Source organism: Rhinoderma darwinii, chromosome 4 (assembly GCF_050947455.1).
Source record: "Rhinoderma darwinii isolate aRhiDar2 chromosome 4, aRhiDar2.hap1, whole genome shotgun sequence".
NCBI classification, from domain to species: domain Eukaryota; kingdom Metazoa; phylum Chordata; class Amphibia; order Anura; family Rhinodermatidae; genus Rhinoderma; species Rhinoderma darwinii.
The window spans coordinates 399,595,297-399,612,807 of NC_134690.1; the positions used below are offsets into that span (position 1 = coordinate 399,595,297).

A 17,511-nucleotide genomic window follows, 5' to 3' on the forward strand; every position below is an offset into this window, starting at 1 on the left:
CTGCTCCCTATATACAAGAATATAACTACTATAATACTGCCCCCTATATACAAGACTATAACTACTATAATACTGCCCCTATATACAAGAATATAACTACTATAATACTGTCCCCTATATACAAGAATATAACTACTATAATACTGCCCCTATATACAAGAATATAACTAATATAATACTGCTTCCTATATACAAGAATATAACTACTATAATACTGTCCCCTATATACAAGAATATAACTACTATAATACTGCTCCCTTTATACAAGAATATAACTACTATAATACTGCCCCCTATGTACAAGAATATAACTACTATAATACTGCTCCTATATACAAGAATATAACTACTATAATCTGCTCCCTATATACAAGAATAGAACTACTATAATACTGCCCCTATATACAAGAATATAACTACTATAATATTGCCCCTATATACAAGAATATAACTACTATAATACTGCTCCTATATACAAGAATATAACTACTATAACACTGCCCCCTATATACAAGAATATAACTACTATAATACTGCCCCTATATACAAGAATATAACTACTATAATACTGCCCCCTATATACAAGAAAATAACTACTATAATACTGCCCCCTATATACAGGAATATAACTACTATAATACTGCTCCTATATACAAGAATATAACTACTATAATACTGCCTCCTATATACAAGAATATAACTACTATAATACTGCTCCTATATACAAGAATATAACTACTATAATACTGCCCCTATATACAAGAATATAACTACTATAATACTGCCCCTATATACAAGAATATATCTACTATAATACTGCTCCTATATACAAGAATATAACTACTATAATACTGCCTCTTATATACAAGAATATAACTACTATAATACTGCCCCCCTATATACAAGAATATAACTACTATAATACTGCCTCCTATATACAGGAATATAACTACTATAATACTACTCCTATATACAATAATATAACTACTATAATACTGCCCCTGTATACAAGAATATAACTACTATAATACTGCCCCTATATACAAGAATATAACTACTATAATACTGCTCCTATATACAAGAATATAACTACTATAATACTGCCCCCTATATACAAGAATATAACTACTATAACACTGCCCCTATATACAAGAATATAACTACTATAATACTGCTCCTATATACAAGAATATAACTACTATAATACTGCTCCTATATACAAGAATATAACTACTATAATACTGCTCCTATATACAAGAATATAACTACTATAATACTGCTCCCTATATACAAGAATATAACTACTATAATACTGCTCCCTATATACAAGAATATAACTACTATAATACTGCCCCCTATATACAAGACTATAACTACTATAATACTGCCCCCTATATACAAGAATATAACTACTATAATACTGCTCCCTATATACAAGAATATAACTACTATAATACTGCCCCCTATATACAAGAATATAACTACTATACTACTGCCCCCTATATACAAGAATATAAATCTGGTAATACTTTTGCAGTGATTGTGTTGTTACGTTGGTTCAGTGAATGAATTTTATCACATCATTTAGAAAGAACAGAATTGGTTGAGAGTTTAATCTGTAGCTGCAGGTATTAGGGGGGTATTTACTTTAATGACATATATCACACCTTCCACTCAACAATAATATAGCGGTTGTTACCTGTATGAAAGGTGTTTTTGTTTTTGTGAATTAAGACATTTTTCCATTTCATGCTCTAATAGATGGTTGTTAAAATAAATCACAGAAATCTGTGGTGACGACAGAACATTCACTTTCCTTGTTTTTGATGTACAAATAAATGAATCCATTGTGTTTGGGAATAATAGAGCAGAGATAGGAAATATGCCCTAGTAAATAATATGGGCATACTGCCACCTACTGGAGATAACGAAGAATGCTGACTTATTGCACTAGCAGCCACCAGCAGGCGCAGGTCCAGGGAGTTCACTTATTATTGCATATTATATATGGCGCCTTAATAAGAAATTAAACTGTCGGGGTGCAGAGGTTGCAGTTACACCAAGGCCCTGGAGCCTGAGGGGCCACATGAACCCTCTGCAGCATATAAAGAGACCAGTACTATTATTGGCATGTGATAGTTGGTGGACCTTGTTACACATCTTGTATTGTGGCCTGATGTGAACATTGTGCCTAGTATTAATCTACTCTACATACCATGATATTAAAGCCTACCCTCTGACTCCAATAGACTAAGCTGGAGTCACTGACCATAGGGCCCATCCAGGGGCGTAACTAGGAAAGACTGGGCCCCATAGCAAACTTTTGACTGGGGCCCCCCTCCCCTGGGTGTCACACAACCCCCCCCCCCCTTGTAGATAGTGCCTTTTTTACAGTCCCCCCTGTAGATAACGCCATACAGCCCCCCCCCCCTGTAGATATCTACAAAGGGGGCTGTATGGCGTTATCTACAGGGGGGGCTGTATGGCGTTATCTACAGGGGGGCTGTATGGCGTTATCTACTGGGGGGGCTGTATGGCGTTCTCTACAGGGGGGCTGTATGGCGTTATCTACAGGGGGCTGTATGGCGTTATATACAGTGGGGGATGTATGGCGTTATATACAGTGGGGGATGTATGGCATTATCTACAGGGGGGCTGTATGCCGTTATCTACAGGGGGGCTGTATGCCGTTATCTACAGGGGGGGCTGTATGGCATTATCTACAGGGGGGCTGTATGGTGTTATCTACAGGGGGGACTGTATGCCGTTATCTACAGGGGGGGCTGTATGGCATTATCTACAGGGGGGCTGTATGGTGTTATCTACAGGGGGGACTGTATGCCGTTATCTACAGGGGGGGCTTATGGCATTATCTACAGGGGGTCTGTATGGCGTTCCCTACAGGGGGGGTCTGTAGGGAACGCCATAGAGCCCCCCTGTAGGGAACGCCATACAGCCCCCCCCTGTAGGGAATGCCATACAGCCCCCCCTGTAGGGAACGCCATACAGTCCCCCCTGTAGGGAACGCCTTACAGCCCCCCTGTAGGGAATGCCATACAGCCCCCCCTGTAGGGAACGCTATACAGCCCCCCCTGTAGGGAACGCCATACAGCCCCCCCCTGTAGGGAACGCTATACAGCCTCCCCCTTTAGGGAACGCTAAACAGTTCCCCCTCTGTAGGGAACGCCATACAGCCCCCCCTCTGTAGGGAATGCTATACAGCCCCCCCTGTAGGGAACGCCATACAGCCCCCCCTGTAGGGAACGCCATACAGCCCCCCCCCCTGTAGGGAACGCCATACAGCCCCCCCCCCAGTAGGGAACCCCATACAGCGTCCCCAACCCCCCAAAAAAATGCGACCTACAGTGTGAAAAGACAAAAGACATGTATCCCCTCTCCACAGGACATGTATTCCTTCTCCACAGGATCTCCACAGGACAGGGGATACATGTGTGATCGCTGGCAGCGATAGGGAGAACGGGGGACTGAAAGTCCCCTGAAGTTCTCCATGACTAACCTCTGACTTCCGGCGTCTGCGCAGCTCAATAAAAATTCCATTCCATTCCATTCATTTCTACGGAGCTGCCGACACAGACCCCGGAATTCCGAGGTTTGTGATGGAGAACTGCAGGAGACTTTCGGTCCCCCGTTCTCCCTATCGCTGCCAGCGATCACACATGTATCCCCTGTCCTGTGGAGATCCTGTGGAGAGGGGATACATGTCTTTTGTTTAATGGCAGGGCGGGGAGATACCTCCCTGCTCTGCCGTAGTGTTCAGTGGCGTCCCGCTGTAGCAGCGATAGCGGCTGCTAGTGGAGCCTCCGGCCATGGTGGGAGCCCGTGCCGGCCGGCGACACGGGCCCCCTCATGCCGTGGGCCCCGTAGCAGCCGCTACGGCTGCTATAGCGGTAGTTACGCCACTGGGCCCATCAGTGTGTTATATGGCACTTGTTATTACAGGGATTATCTTATACTAAGACTGAGATATACATTGTCCCTCATTTTTTTCTGCAGATTGAATATAGCAACAGATCAGAAGACATTGTTCGAGTCTGGAATCCTTGGGGCAAAGGAGAATGGAACGGACACTGGAGTGATGGGTGAATATCAATCCCTACTGATTCTAAGAAAAAGGCCACACACTGGAGCCAATGGGAGACTTCCCTGATGTTTGATTGGCTTGTCATGAGTCATATTAGGGCAACCCCTCTAAATCTTATATTTACTGTATCTTAGGGTTGGAGCTCCCACATTTACTGCTCTTCATGTACATCTGTGGTGGACAAAGTGGAGAACTACATAGAGTCTTAGGCCCAAGAGTACTGAAACCACATTGTTGGGTTTTTGAAAACGGGCCGAGGTTGCATTTTATAGTGTGTGAGAGTCAATCTGATGCTGACCGCCTGAATGTTTAGAACCGCTGATCTGCAGCCGCCTATCTTCCCTCTGGATTGAAACGAGTTCCGTACAACTTAGCCAGAAAGACCCTAAATGAATTTGCTACAAGACACATCATGTATTAATACTGACTGAGGGAGGGATGTGAAGATAAAGGAAGGGAGAAGAGGGGAAGGAAAGAAGAAAAGGAGAAGGTAAAGGAGAGGGAGGCAGGGAAGTAGAGGGGAAGAGAAAGGAGAAAAGGAGAGGAGAAGGGATGGGAGAGGGAGGCAGGGAAGTAGAGGGGAAGAGAAAGGAGAAAAGGAGAGAAGGGATGGGAGAGGGAGGCAGGAGAGTAGAGGGGAAGGGAAAGGAGAGAAGGAGAGGAAAAGTGATGGGAGAGGAAGGCAGGGGAGTAGAGGGGAAAGTAAAGGAGAGAAGGAGAGGAAAAGTGATGGGAGAGGGAGGCAGGGGAGTAGAGGGGAAGGGGGAGGAGAGAAGAAGAGGAGAAGGTATGGGAGAGGGAGGGAGAATGGAAGGGGGAGGTATAGAAGAGCGGAAGGGAGGGAAAAGGAGAGAATTATAGTGAAGGTCAGAGGAAGGCAAAAACGTTGGGGAGGGAAGAGAATGTGGGGTTGGGGAGGAAAACAAATAATAGAGAACCGAAGAGGAAGGAAGAAGTAGAATAGATCAGGAAAGGGAAAAACATGAGAGAGAATAGTAGTTATATTCTTGTATATAGGGAGCAGTATTATAGTAGTTATATTCTTGTATATAGGAGGCAGTATTATAGTAGTTATATTCTTGTATATAGGAGCAGTATTATAGTAGTTATATTCTTGTATATAGGAGCAGTATTATAGTAGTTATATTCTTGTATATAGGAGCAGTATTATAGTAGTTATATTCTTGTATATAGGAGCAGTATTATAGTAGTTATATTCTTGAACATAGGGGGCAGTATTATAGTAGTTATATTCTTGTATATAGGAGGCAGTATTCTAGTAATTATATTCTTGTATATAGGGGCAGTATTATAGTAGTTATATTCTTGTATATAGGGACATTATTATAGTAGTTATATTCTTGTATATAGGGGCAGTATTATAGTAGTTATAGTCTTGTATATAGGGAGCAGTATTATAGTAGTTATATTCTTGTATATAGGAGGCAGTATTATAGTAGTTATATTCTTGTATATAGGAGCAGTATTATAGTAGTTATATTCTTGTATATAGGAGCAGTATTATAGTAGTTATATTCTTGTACATAGGAGCAGTATTATAGTAGTTATATTCTTGTACATAGGGGGCAGTATTATAGTAGTTATATTCTTCTATAAAGGGGCAGTATTATAGTAGTTGTATTCTTATATATAGGGACAGTATTATAGTAGTTATATTCTTGTATATAGGGGCAGTATTATAGTAGTTATATTCTTGTATATAGTGGCAGTATTATAGTAGTTATATTCTTGTATATAGGAGCAGTATTATAGTAGTTATATTCTTGTATATAGGGGCAGTATTATAGTAGTTATATTCTTGTATATAGGGGCAGTTTTATAGTAGTTATATTCTTGTATATAGGGGGCAGTATTATAGTAGTTATATTCTTGTACATAGGAGCAGTATTATAGTAGTTATATTCTTGTACATAGGGGGCAGTATTATAGTAGTTATATTCTTCTATAAAGGGGCAGTATTATAGTAGTTGTATTCTTATATATAGGGACAGTATTATAGTAGTTATATTCTTGTATATAGGGGCAGTATTATAGTAGTTATATTCTTGTATATAGTGGCAGTATTATAGTAGTTATATTCTTGTATATAGGGGCAGTTTTATAGTAGTTATATTCTTGTATATAGGGGGCAGTATTATAGTAGTTATATTCTTGTATATAGGAGGCAGTATTATAGTAGTTATATTCTTGTATAATGGGGCAGTATTATAGTAGTTATATTGTTGTACATAGGGGCAGTATTATAGTAGTTATATTCTTGTATATAGGGGGCAGAATTATAGTAGTTATATTCTTGTATATAGGAGGCAGTATTATAGTAGTTGTATTCTTGTATACAGGGGGCAGTATTAGGGCATGACCACACATGGCGGAATTCCTCCGCAACTGTCCGCATCAATGCCGCACCTAATCCGGGTTGCGGATTACGGCTGCGGATCTGCACAAAATGTGCAGAAAATTGATGCGGACTAGCTGCTGCGGACTGCGGGAAAAGTGCTTCCCTTCTCCCTATCAGTGCAGGATAGAGAGAAGGGACAGCACTTTCCCTAGTGAAAGTAAAAGAAATTCATACTTACCGCCCGTTGTCTTTATGACGCGTCCCTCCTTCGGCATCCAGCCCGACCTCCCTGGATGACGCGCCAGTCCATGTGACCGCTGCAGCCTGTGCTTGGCCTGTGATTGGCTGCAGCCGTCACTTACTCTGAAACGTCATCCTGGGAGGCCGGACTGGAGACAGAAACAGGGAGTTCTCGGTAAGTACGAACTTCATTTTTTTTTACAGATACATGTATATTGAGATCGGTAGTCACTGTCCCGGGTGCAGAAACAGTTACTGCCGATCGCTTAACTCTTTCAGCACCCTGGACAGTGACTATTTACTGACGTCTCCTAGCAACGCTCCCGTCATTACGGGAGCCCCATTGACTTCCTCAGTCTGGCTGTAGACCTAGAAATACATAGGTCCAGCCAGAATGAAGAAATGTCAAGTAAAAAAAGCAAGACGCATCCGCAGCACACATGACATGTGCATGACAGCTGCGGACTTCATTGCGGAACTTTGAATCTCCATTGAAGTCAATGGAGAAATTCCGCCATGAGTCCGCCACTGCTCCGCAACAGACAGAGCATGCTGCGGACACCAAATTCCGCTCCGCAGCCTATGCTCCGCAGCGGAATTGTACGCATCGTGTAAACGAACACTGCGAAATTAAAGTGAAAGTCAATGTAGAAACGGCTCCGCTGCGGATTAACGCTGCGGAGTGTCCGCAGCGGAATTTAAGTGCAATTCCGCCATGTGTGAACCCGCCCTTATAGTAGTTATATTCTTGTATAAAGGAGCAGTATTATAGTAGTTATATTCTTGTATATAGGGGGCAGTATTATAGTAGTTATATTCTTGTATAGGGGCAGTATTATAGTAGTTATATTCTTGTATATAGGAGCAGTATTATAGTAGTTATATTCTTGTATATAGGGGGCAGTATTATAGTAGTTATATTCTTGTATATAGGAGCAGTATTATAGTAGTTATATTCTCGTATATATGGGCAGTATTATAGTAGTTATATTCTTGTATATAGGGGGCAGTATTATAGTAGTTATATTCTTGTATATAGGGGCAGTATTATAGTAGTTATATTCTTGTATATAGGGGCAGTATTATAGTAGTTATATTCTTGTATATAGGGGGCGGTATTATAGTAGTTATATTCTTGTATATAGGACCAGTATTATAGTAGTTATATTCTTGTATATAGGGGCAGTATTATAGTAGTTATATTCTTGTATATAGGGGCAGTATTATAGTAGTTATAGTCTTGTATATAGGGGCAGTATTATAGTAGTTATATTCTTGTATATAGGGGGCGGTATTATAGTAGTTATATTCTTGTATATAGGGGCAGTATTATAGTAGTTATAGTCTTGTATATAGGGGGCAGAATTATAGTAGTTATATTCTTGTATATAGGAGGCAGTATTATAGTAGTTGTATTCTTGTATACAGGGGGCAGTATTATAGTAGTTATATTCTTGTATAAAGGAGCAGTATTATAGTAGTTATATTCTTGTATATAGGAGCAGTATTATAGTAGTTATATTCTTGTATATAGGGGGCAGTATTATAGTAGTTATATTCTTGTATATAGGGGGCAGTATTATAGTAGTTATATTCTTGTATATAGGGGGCAGTATTATAGTAGTTATATTCTTGTATATAGGAGCAGTATTATAGTAGTTATATTCTCGTATATATGGGCAGTATTATAGTAGTTATATTCTTGTATATAGGGGGCAGTGTTATAGTAGTTATATTCTTGTATATAGGGGCAGTATTATAGTAGTTATATTCTTGTATATAGGGGCAGTATTATAGTAGTTATATTCTTGTATATAGGGGGCGGTATTATAGTAGTTATATTCTTGTATATAGGACCAGTATTATAGTAGTTGTATTCTTGTATATAGGGGCAGTATTATAGTAGTTATAGTCTTGTATATAGGGGCAGTATTATAGTAGTTATATTCTTGTATATGAGAGCAGTATTATAGTAGTTATAGTCTTGTATATAGGGGCAGTATTATAGTAGTTATATTCTTGTATATGAGAGCAGTATTATAGTAGTTATATTCTTGTATATAGGGGGCAGTATTATAGTAGTTATATTCTTGTATATAGGGAGCAGTGTTATAGTAGTTATATTCTTGTATATAGGGGCAGTATTATAGTAGTTATAGTCTTGTATATAGGGGGCGGTATTATAGTAGTTATATTCTTGTATATAGGACCAGTATTATAGTAGTTATATTCTTGTATATAGGGGCAGTATTATAGTAGTTATATTCTTGTATATAGGGGGCAGTATTATAGTAGTTATATTCTTGTATATAGGGGCAGTATTATAGTAGTTATATTCTTGTATATAGGGGCAGTATTATAGTAGTTATATTCTTGTATATAGGGGGCAGTATTATAGTAGTTATATTCTTGTATATAGGACCAGTATTATAGTAGTTATATTCTTGTATATAGGGGCAGTATTATAGTAGTTATATTCTTGTATATAGGGAGCAGTATTATAGTAGTTATATTCTTGTATATGAGAGCAGTATTATAGTAGTTATATTCTTGTATATAGGGGGCAGTATTATAGTAGTTATATTCTTGTATATAGGGAGCAGTGTTATAGTAGTTATATTCTTGTATATAGGGGCAGTATTATAGTAGTTATAGTCTTGTATATAGGGGGCGGTATTATAGTAGTTATATTCTTGTATATAGGACCAGTATTATAGTAGTTATATTCTTGTATATAGGGGCAGTATTATAGTAGTTATATTCTTGTATATAGGGGGCAGTATTATAGTAGTTATATTCTTGTATATAGGGGCAGTATTATAGTAATATTCTTGTATATAGGGGCAGTATTATAGTAGTTATATTCTTGTATATAGGGGGCAGTATTATAGTAGTTATATTCTTTAATCCTGGTTTGTGAGTATTTTTTATGTTGCCTGTTTGCTCCACTAGTCAGCGGCTACTCTACTACAGATTTGCAGCAGCAAAGACCAGATCACTGTTTAGGGGTTGAAGAATGAAAACCTTAGGTTCCCTTAGCGGTCCCTTAGACTCTGCAAAGGCTACTCTGGTTTGCAAAGATGGACTTTGGTAGCGTCTTTGCTTTACAGGTTTTTTGTTACATACTACATATATAATTAGCTGATTGGTCAGGATCATTTTATATTGGGCCCAGTTCTGTTATTATAACTGAGTACAGCCACAAAAGCCCCAGGAGATAAAGGAGCTCAACTTAATTATTTGTTAATTCCCTTGTATGAATGCTTTTATACCTTATCGTGCATCCTCTTAGTCCTTTTTACATTCCCTACATTATATGCGATTCTGCTTTGTTTATGATATTCAGTGAAATGAAACTTTCTGTAAAGAAAGTGGCGAACGCTGTGTCAATTACGTTAAACTGGCGCATATTTCTATTCCATTAGCAGAAAGAATGTAGTAAAGTAGAGTTTCCTGTAATTATACAAGTGCCCGTAGAAATAATTGATCATTCTTTTTGTGGAAATAATGACTCTTTGCACCTCCATTGTTTATTTTTCACTAGGTTTTTCACGGTAAATATAATGATACAGTGTAAGCGGTGGAATATGTCAGCTAGGCTTAATAAGCAGACAGGAATGGGAAATAGTAAAGGCTAAATGAAAATTACATAGTTAAACACAAGTAAGACAATTTCAAGGGTAGAGGACATTTACAATTTTTAAGTACAATTCTGCATTTTTGAGCTTTGGAGAACCTTTAGCAACTAAGCTACAGAATACGGGCACAAATCCAAATTCAGATGCAGTAGGCATGAAATTGTTGTTTAAGGGAGCAGAAAATGTACAAGATTGCACTCTTAATTTCTGCCACTAGATGGCGATTTAGAGTATGCATTACATGTTCCGAAATGGAAGTTTCTTCCTAACAGCACACCATGTGGTCAGGCATGGTACTGCACATAAAACTTATCTTGTGAAAAGTAAACATTACTAAGGACAGAAGTTGTCAAACTTACCTGATTTGTTTTTATGAAGAGGTGAGCAGAAGTCTAGACAGAGGGGCCGCTGTGGATTTAGTGTTTTTGGACTTTGCAAAGGCATTTGACACTGTCCCCCATAGACGCCTAATGGGTAAATTAAGGACTATAGGTTTAGAAAATATAGTTTGTAATTGGATTGAGAATTGGCTCAAGGACCGTATCCAGAGAGTTGTGGTCAATGATTCCTTCTCTGAATGGTCCCCAGTTATAAGTGGTGTACCCCAGGGTTCAGTGCTGGGACCCCTATTATTCAACTTATTTATTAATGATATAGAGGATGGGAGTAATAGCACTATTTCTATTTTTGCAGATGACACCAAGCTATGTAATATAGTTCAGACTATGGAAGATGTTCATGAATTGCAGGCAGATTTAAACAAACTAAGTGTTTGGGCGTCCACTTGGCAGATGAAGTTTAATGTAGATAAATGTAAAGTTATGCATCTGGGTACCAACAACCTGCATGCATCATATGTCCTAGGGGGAGCGACACTGGGGGAGTCACTTGTTGAGAAGGATCTGGGTGTACTTGTAAATCATAAACTCAATAACAGCACAATGTCAATCAGCTGCTTCAAAGGCCAGCAGGATATTGTCGTGTATTATAGAGTCATGGACTCGCGGGACAGGGATGTAATATTACCACTTTACAAAGCATTGGTGAGGCCTCATCTAGAATATGCAGTTCAGTTCTGGGCTCCAGTTCATAGAAACGATGCCCTCGAGTTTGAAAAAATACAAAGAAGAGCAACGAAACTTATTAGGGGCATGGAGAATCTAAGTTATGAGGAAAGATTGAAAGAATTAAACCTATTTAGCCTTGAAAAAAGACGACTAAGGGGGGACATGATTAACTTATATAAATATATTAATGGCACATACAAAAAATATGGTGAAATCCTGTTCCCTGTAAAACCCCCTCAAAAAACAAGGGGGCACTCCCTCCGTCTGGAGAAAAAAAGGTTCAAGCTGCAGAGGCGACAAGTCTTCTTTACTGTGAGAACTGTGAATCTATGGAATAGCCACCGCAGGAGCCGTCACAGCAGGGACAGGAGATGCTGCAAAAAAAGGGTTAGATAATTTCCTAGAACAAAAAAATATTAGCTCCTATGTGTAGAAATGTTTCCTTCCCTTTTCCCGTCCCTTGGTTGAACTTGATGGACATGTGGCTTTTTTCAGCCGTACTAACTATGTAACTATGTAACTATTTAACTGGAAGAGATTTGTAATGCATAATGGACAAATTCATGAATTCTAAATATAAAGCTTTGTATAGGGGAATCTTAACATACTTTAAGATATAGCAACTTCATCAGTAATATGATATCTTCAGAGGAAGACTCAACATCATCAAGATATGGACTAGTAGTCTAGCAGTTATAGTCGCCCCCAATACCAGCAGGGTTAACATTAGATGAAATTACCCATTACTAACAATTTTTATCCACAGTTACAATATATTAGTGGGAACAATATGATATATACAGAGGTAATAAAAATGAATTTGTCATCCAACTCATTTGGGCTGCATTTATTGTGCATCGTGACCGAAGCCGTAGCAAGTCTTTCGTTCATCTGGGGCAAAGGTTCAGCTCGCTGCCCTAAGCAAAGTGGTCCCTCTCCTGAGACCCAGCACCAAGGACTCATGCCCCAGAAGCCGTCCAGCTCCTTTCCTGGGTTGAACCAATGCAGTACATTATTTTCAGTACTATATACAATCAAACGTACCATGTGATGATATCCCAATATTATTTTACAAATTACAAACTCAACTTAACAACATCTAACAATCGAAGCACTGCTACATCTGTAGCATAAATCAAACACTTTGTTGCTAGATTGTATACATACATTTTCAAGTCAGGTTATTTTTTGGAATTATAATTATTTGCAGCACTTGCAATACCACAACTAACCTTTTGGTGTGCCAAAGTGCAGAATTCAATGATGGAAAAAGAGAAAAAATAATTCTCTTGCACCACCTAGTGGTACAAGTATTTACAACCGTCCTTTCACTTTTTGTTATTTAAAACCCAAACTGCTATGAAGGGCTACAATGTTTACTGTGGTACTCAAGATGTTTCTCTTTTGCAGATCATCTCAATGGGAGAGAGTCCGGCCTGATTTAAGAAAAAAGCTGAACGTTGACAGGAATGACGGAGAATTTTGGTATATATATTTATGTGCATTAATTCAAGTACTGACTCCAGCGTACAGTCCTAGGGTTATTAGAGTTGTTGCTCACCTCATATAACCCTCACAGAATTAAAGGGAACTTGTCATCAGGACTGACCCCTTCATGTGAAGGCATCTGACAGACAGTGCAATGGAAAAGTATTTGCCCCCTATTTTTGTATATTCTTCACACTTAATTGTCTTAAATCTTCAAACACAATTTTGTATCAGATAACTGTACTACACACAAAATGCATAGAAGGAAAAAAGTTATCCAAAACCGACCGGCCCTTCTATAATCAATACTGATCTAAATGCTTCAGATAACTTCAAATCGCTTTCCAGGATTTTTGGCACTAAAATTACTTTAATTCAGCCACATCGGACTCTTTTGGACATGAACTGCCTGTGTAAGGTCCAGCTACCACATCTCAATGAGGCTCAAGTCCGTACTTTGACTAGGCCCCCATATTAAATGGAATGTCTTCATTTTCAATTCCTTTTTCTTAAAAGGGTCTCCCAAAAATAAGCTGATCACAGTCGGTGCTGCAACGATCAGCTGCAAAGTGTTGGGGAGTGTTTTATTCCCCTGCAGCGCCACCACAGGAGAAATGAAGGATTACATATGAACTATCCATGTAATGCACAGAAGCGCTGGGTCCTCCAGAGGGAGAGACGCTCTTTGTAGCTGCTCTCAGGCTAATTGATAGAGGTCCCAAATATAGGAATCCCATCTATTAACTCTTAATTCTTCAAAGCCAGAGCAACCCCTTAAATTTAGTCTCTTTTGACCCATTTAGAAGTGAACTCTCCCTTGAACTTTGGATCGTTATCTTGCAATATTACCCTATTCTATGAGATCACGGACCGATGACTGAAAATTATCCTTTAGGATTTTCTATCTTTATTTTAGGTTTGTTTTGGTTTTTTTAAGAACTTATACAACTAATTGTGACAAATATGCAAAAATAGAAGAAATTAGGCAAAAAAAATTCAAGACTAATAAAGATGATTTCGAGGGCAAAACCTCAATGCTCTCTTCCAAGTGGGCTTCAAAACAGTTTACCACCCATGTCCTCTCCTCTGATAGAGGTTGCATAGGTAGCAGCGGCACCCGGATTCTGGTGCCCCATGAGGCCCAAAGGGCCATTTACCACATAAGAAGACATTAGAAATGGCCCAGGGTAGGTGGGGGGTCCTGTTGCAGGTTTTGCATTGAAGCCCAGGAGTTTTGCTGTATACCATATGTCAAGTAGGGTCCCATGACACACTCTCTGACACTTTACCTCCTTGTTTATAATGGGTCAGGGGGGAAGGACATGCCTTGTATGGTCTCCTAACTGGCATGGCCATTTAGTGTGTTATTGCACCCCTTCGTTCAACTTTGATAGGACATTATACTATTGATAGGTTCCCTTTAACTCAGATCTTGCTTAAAATCTCATCTTCAGTAATCAGGGGACTAAAAAGGTGCCGCACTCTCACCCATAAATGACGGTAATTTTGCAGTGACAGGGACGGCCGTACTTCTCAATGCCAAAATGAATGTTGTATTATTTGACTATGTGTGACTTGGTTTATACAAGAATGGGCCACTGGGAACAGTCCTTTACAGCATTTTTATTAACGACCTTACTACATTACACTATGTAGAGTAATTAACATACAAGGGGATATATTAGCTATAAAGGGATTTAAAGGGGTTGAATAATTGAGCAAGAAAATGGCAAATGAAGTTTAATGTGGATAAATAAAAGATTCTGCACCTGAGCCTTAGTGACAAATGTGCTACTTACAAAAAATATAGGACAAAAGACTTTAGAGGTAACAGCTTAAAGGGGTATTCCACCCATAGCAAGTGACAGCATATCTCTGGCATGTGTTGATGATTGGAGGGGGTCCGACCACTAGGACCCCCGACCACTTGAGGTGCAGTTCTCTATACAGTGCCTTGGTTGGAGGGTGGAGGTCCCTGTGGTCGGACCCCTACAATCAACAAGTGAATATATATCCAAGTGATATGCCATCACTTGTTTCTGCTGGAAAGCCCCCTTTAAGGTGGGTAGAGATCCCAATAATATGGCTGCTCTAGCAGAAAGGTGGAAGGAGCAATGTGTCCATAGAGACCAAATGATTGTTTACAACTCAAATTAGAATCCCAAATCGTGAACCGTTTTAAGCCATGCCCGTACCCTCCCCCAAACTGACAGAAACGCCCCTCTGTATGCAAATCTGATTAAGCCCCGCCTCTGTGTGGTCTCCTAAAAAAAAAATAGAACTGTTGGAAGATAGGTGCTTAAATTAATATAATTAATTGGATAGAAAATGCTCAAAGGAAAAGTAGAACTAGAAACGAATGATGAAGCAAACAGGATATAAACTCGCGTCTACACAATTTTCTACATGTTCCTGCAACAAATGTAAACAGGTGTTGGGTTACTCCTCATTTCCATGTTCAGCCAGCAGATTACTGAAGGGAGTGGCTTTATAAAGGGTGGAGCTTAACATGCTTGGTCTCCTATTGTAGACAGAGCAGTGGGGGAGAGCTTCTGCAGCGGTCAGTTGCCTTACAGCCAGACAGATCTGAGGCTTGTGAGGATTCTTTATATATTTCTAACCGTTTTTATTGCAGCATGGGACAGAATTGGATAAAGGAGAAATTTATTGATGGGTAATAAAAGTATGAAGAGCTGATTCAGGGACTACCCCTTTATGACACAAGGGCGTGAATAGTTATAAATGTATCTATTATTTCGTTAATTGTTATTTTTGATGGCAACCATTATTTTCTAGATGTAACTTGTATCACCTAAGTGAGTTATGGGTTAACTTGTATTCTTGCCTATAGGATGTCCTGTCAAGATTTCATGCAAAATTTTGTGCAAGTGAACATCTGTAACTTCACCCCGAGTTACTTAGATTTCGGAAACCCACAGCATGTCTGGGAGACCACCAGCTACTACAACCAATGGGTGAGGGGCAGCAACGCTGGTGGTTGTAACACTGCAGGTTTGTCAAACATTATGACGTCTTTTAACAGATGAAAAAAAAAAATGATTTTTCATTGATGATATATTCTTAGACTAGGCCATAAATGTGTGATCGCTGGAGGTCCATGTGTTACTACAGTATCTAGACGACATCCAAACATTTGTGATTATGTATAATACTGCAGCTCAGCACATTCAAGTGAACAAAGCAGAGCTGCAGTACCAGACACAGCCACACGAGTGCACACATCACTGCAGTGAGGGGGCTATCCCTTCATTCTGCTGATCAGTGGGGATCCCAAGGTTGTAAAACCCCACCAATCACACATTGATGGTCTTTTAAAAAAAAACAACAAAAAAAAAAAAAAACACAATCCACTCTTTAGTTATGTCATGTTGCATCTGCAGAACAAATTTGGTCAAAAAATCTGTCTCTTTTTTATATTTAGAGGATATGTTGAAAAATCCCCAGTACGTGATCACAGTTCCAGAGTCACAAGGAACGAAGAGGGGATACAATGTGACTGTGGCTCTCATGCAGAGTCTAAGCAATGAAAGGAAATACAATCCTCCATGGTTACCTATTGGATTTGCCTTCTCTAAGGTATGGACACACTTCCAAGAAGAGTCGGGAAATGGAAATGAAAACTGCTCTGAGTGCATTTCAACCATTGCCCTAACTAGGGTAAATATATTTACTACCCGACATCAACTAGGATAATACTGCCCAATACAAGAATATAACTACTATAATACTGCCCCCTATGTACAAGAATATAACTACTATAATACTGCCCCTATATACAAGAATATAACTACTATAATACTGCCCCTATATGCAAGAATATAACTGCTATAATACTGCTCCCTATATACAAGAATATAACTACTATAATACTGCCCCTATATACAAGAATATAACTACTATAATACTGCTCCCTATGTACAAGAATATAACTATTATATTACTGCCTCCTATATACAAGAATATAACTACTATAATACTGCTCCTATATGCAAGAATATAACTACTATAATACTGCTCCTATATACAAGAATATAACTACTATAATACTGCCCCTATATACAAGAATATAACTACTATAATACTTCCCCCTATATACAAGAATATAACTACTATAATACTGCCCCCTATATACAAGAATATAACTACTATAATACTGCTCCCTATATACAAGAATATAACTACTATAATACTGCTCCTATATACAAGAATATAACTACTATAATACTGCTCCCTATATTCAAGAATATAACTACTATAATACTGCTCCCTATGTACAAGAATATAACTATTATATTACTGCCTCCTATATACAAGAATATAACTACTATAATACTGCTCCTATATACAAGAATATAACTACTATAATACTGCTCCTATATACAAGAATATAACTACTATAATACTGCTCCTATATACAAGAATATAACTACTATAATACTGCCCCTATGTACAAGAATATAACTACTATAATACTGCCCCCTATATACAAGAATATAACTACTATAATACTTCCCCCTATATACAAGAATATAACTACTATAATACTGCTCCTATATACAGGAATATAACTACTATAATACTGCTCCTATATACAGG

General features: G+C 38.7%; 1 protein-coding gene across 1 annotated transcript in view; it reads left to right on the plus strand.

The window, feature by feature from the left end:
* LOC142761435 (calpain-13-like) overlaps positions 1–17,511 on the plus strand; it is a 132,822-nt gene that overhangs the window by 62,202 nt on the left and 53,109 nt on the right. The window contains exons 7-10 of the mRNA XM_075864625.1: positions 4,015–4,100; positions 12,817–12,891; positions 15,746–15,906; positions 16,337–16,491. Of these exons, the coding sequence (XP_075720740.1) occupies positions 4,015–4,100; positions 12,817–12,891; positions 15,746–15,906; positions 16,337–16,491 (477 nt within the window). The remainder of the gene's footprint in view (positions 1–4,014; positions 4,101–12,816; positions 12,892–15,745; positions 15,907–16,336; positions 16,492–17,511) is intronic.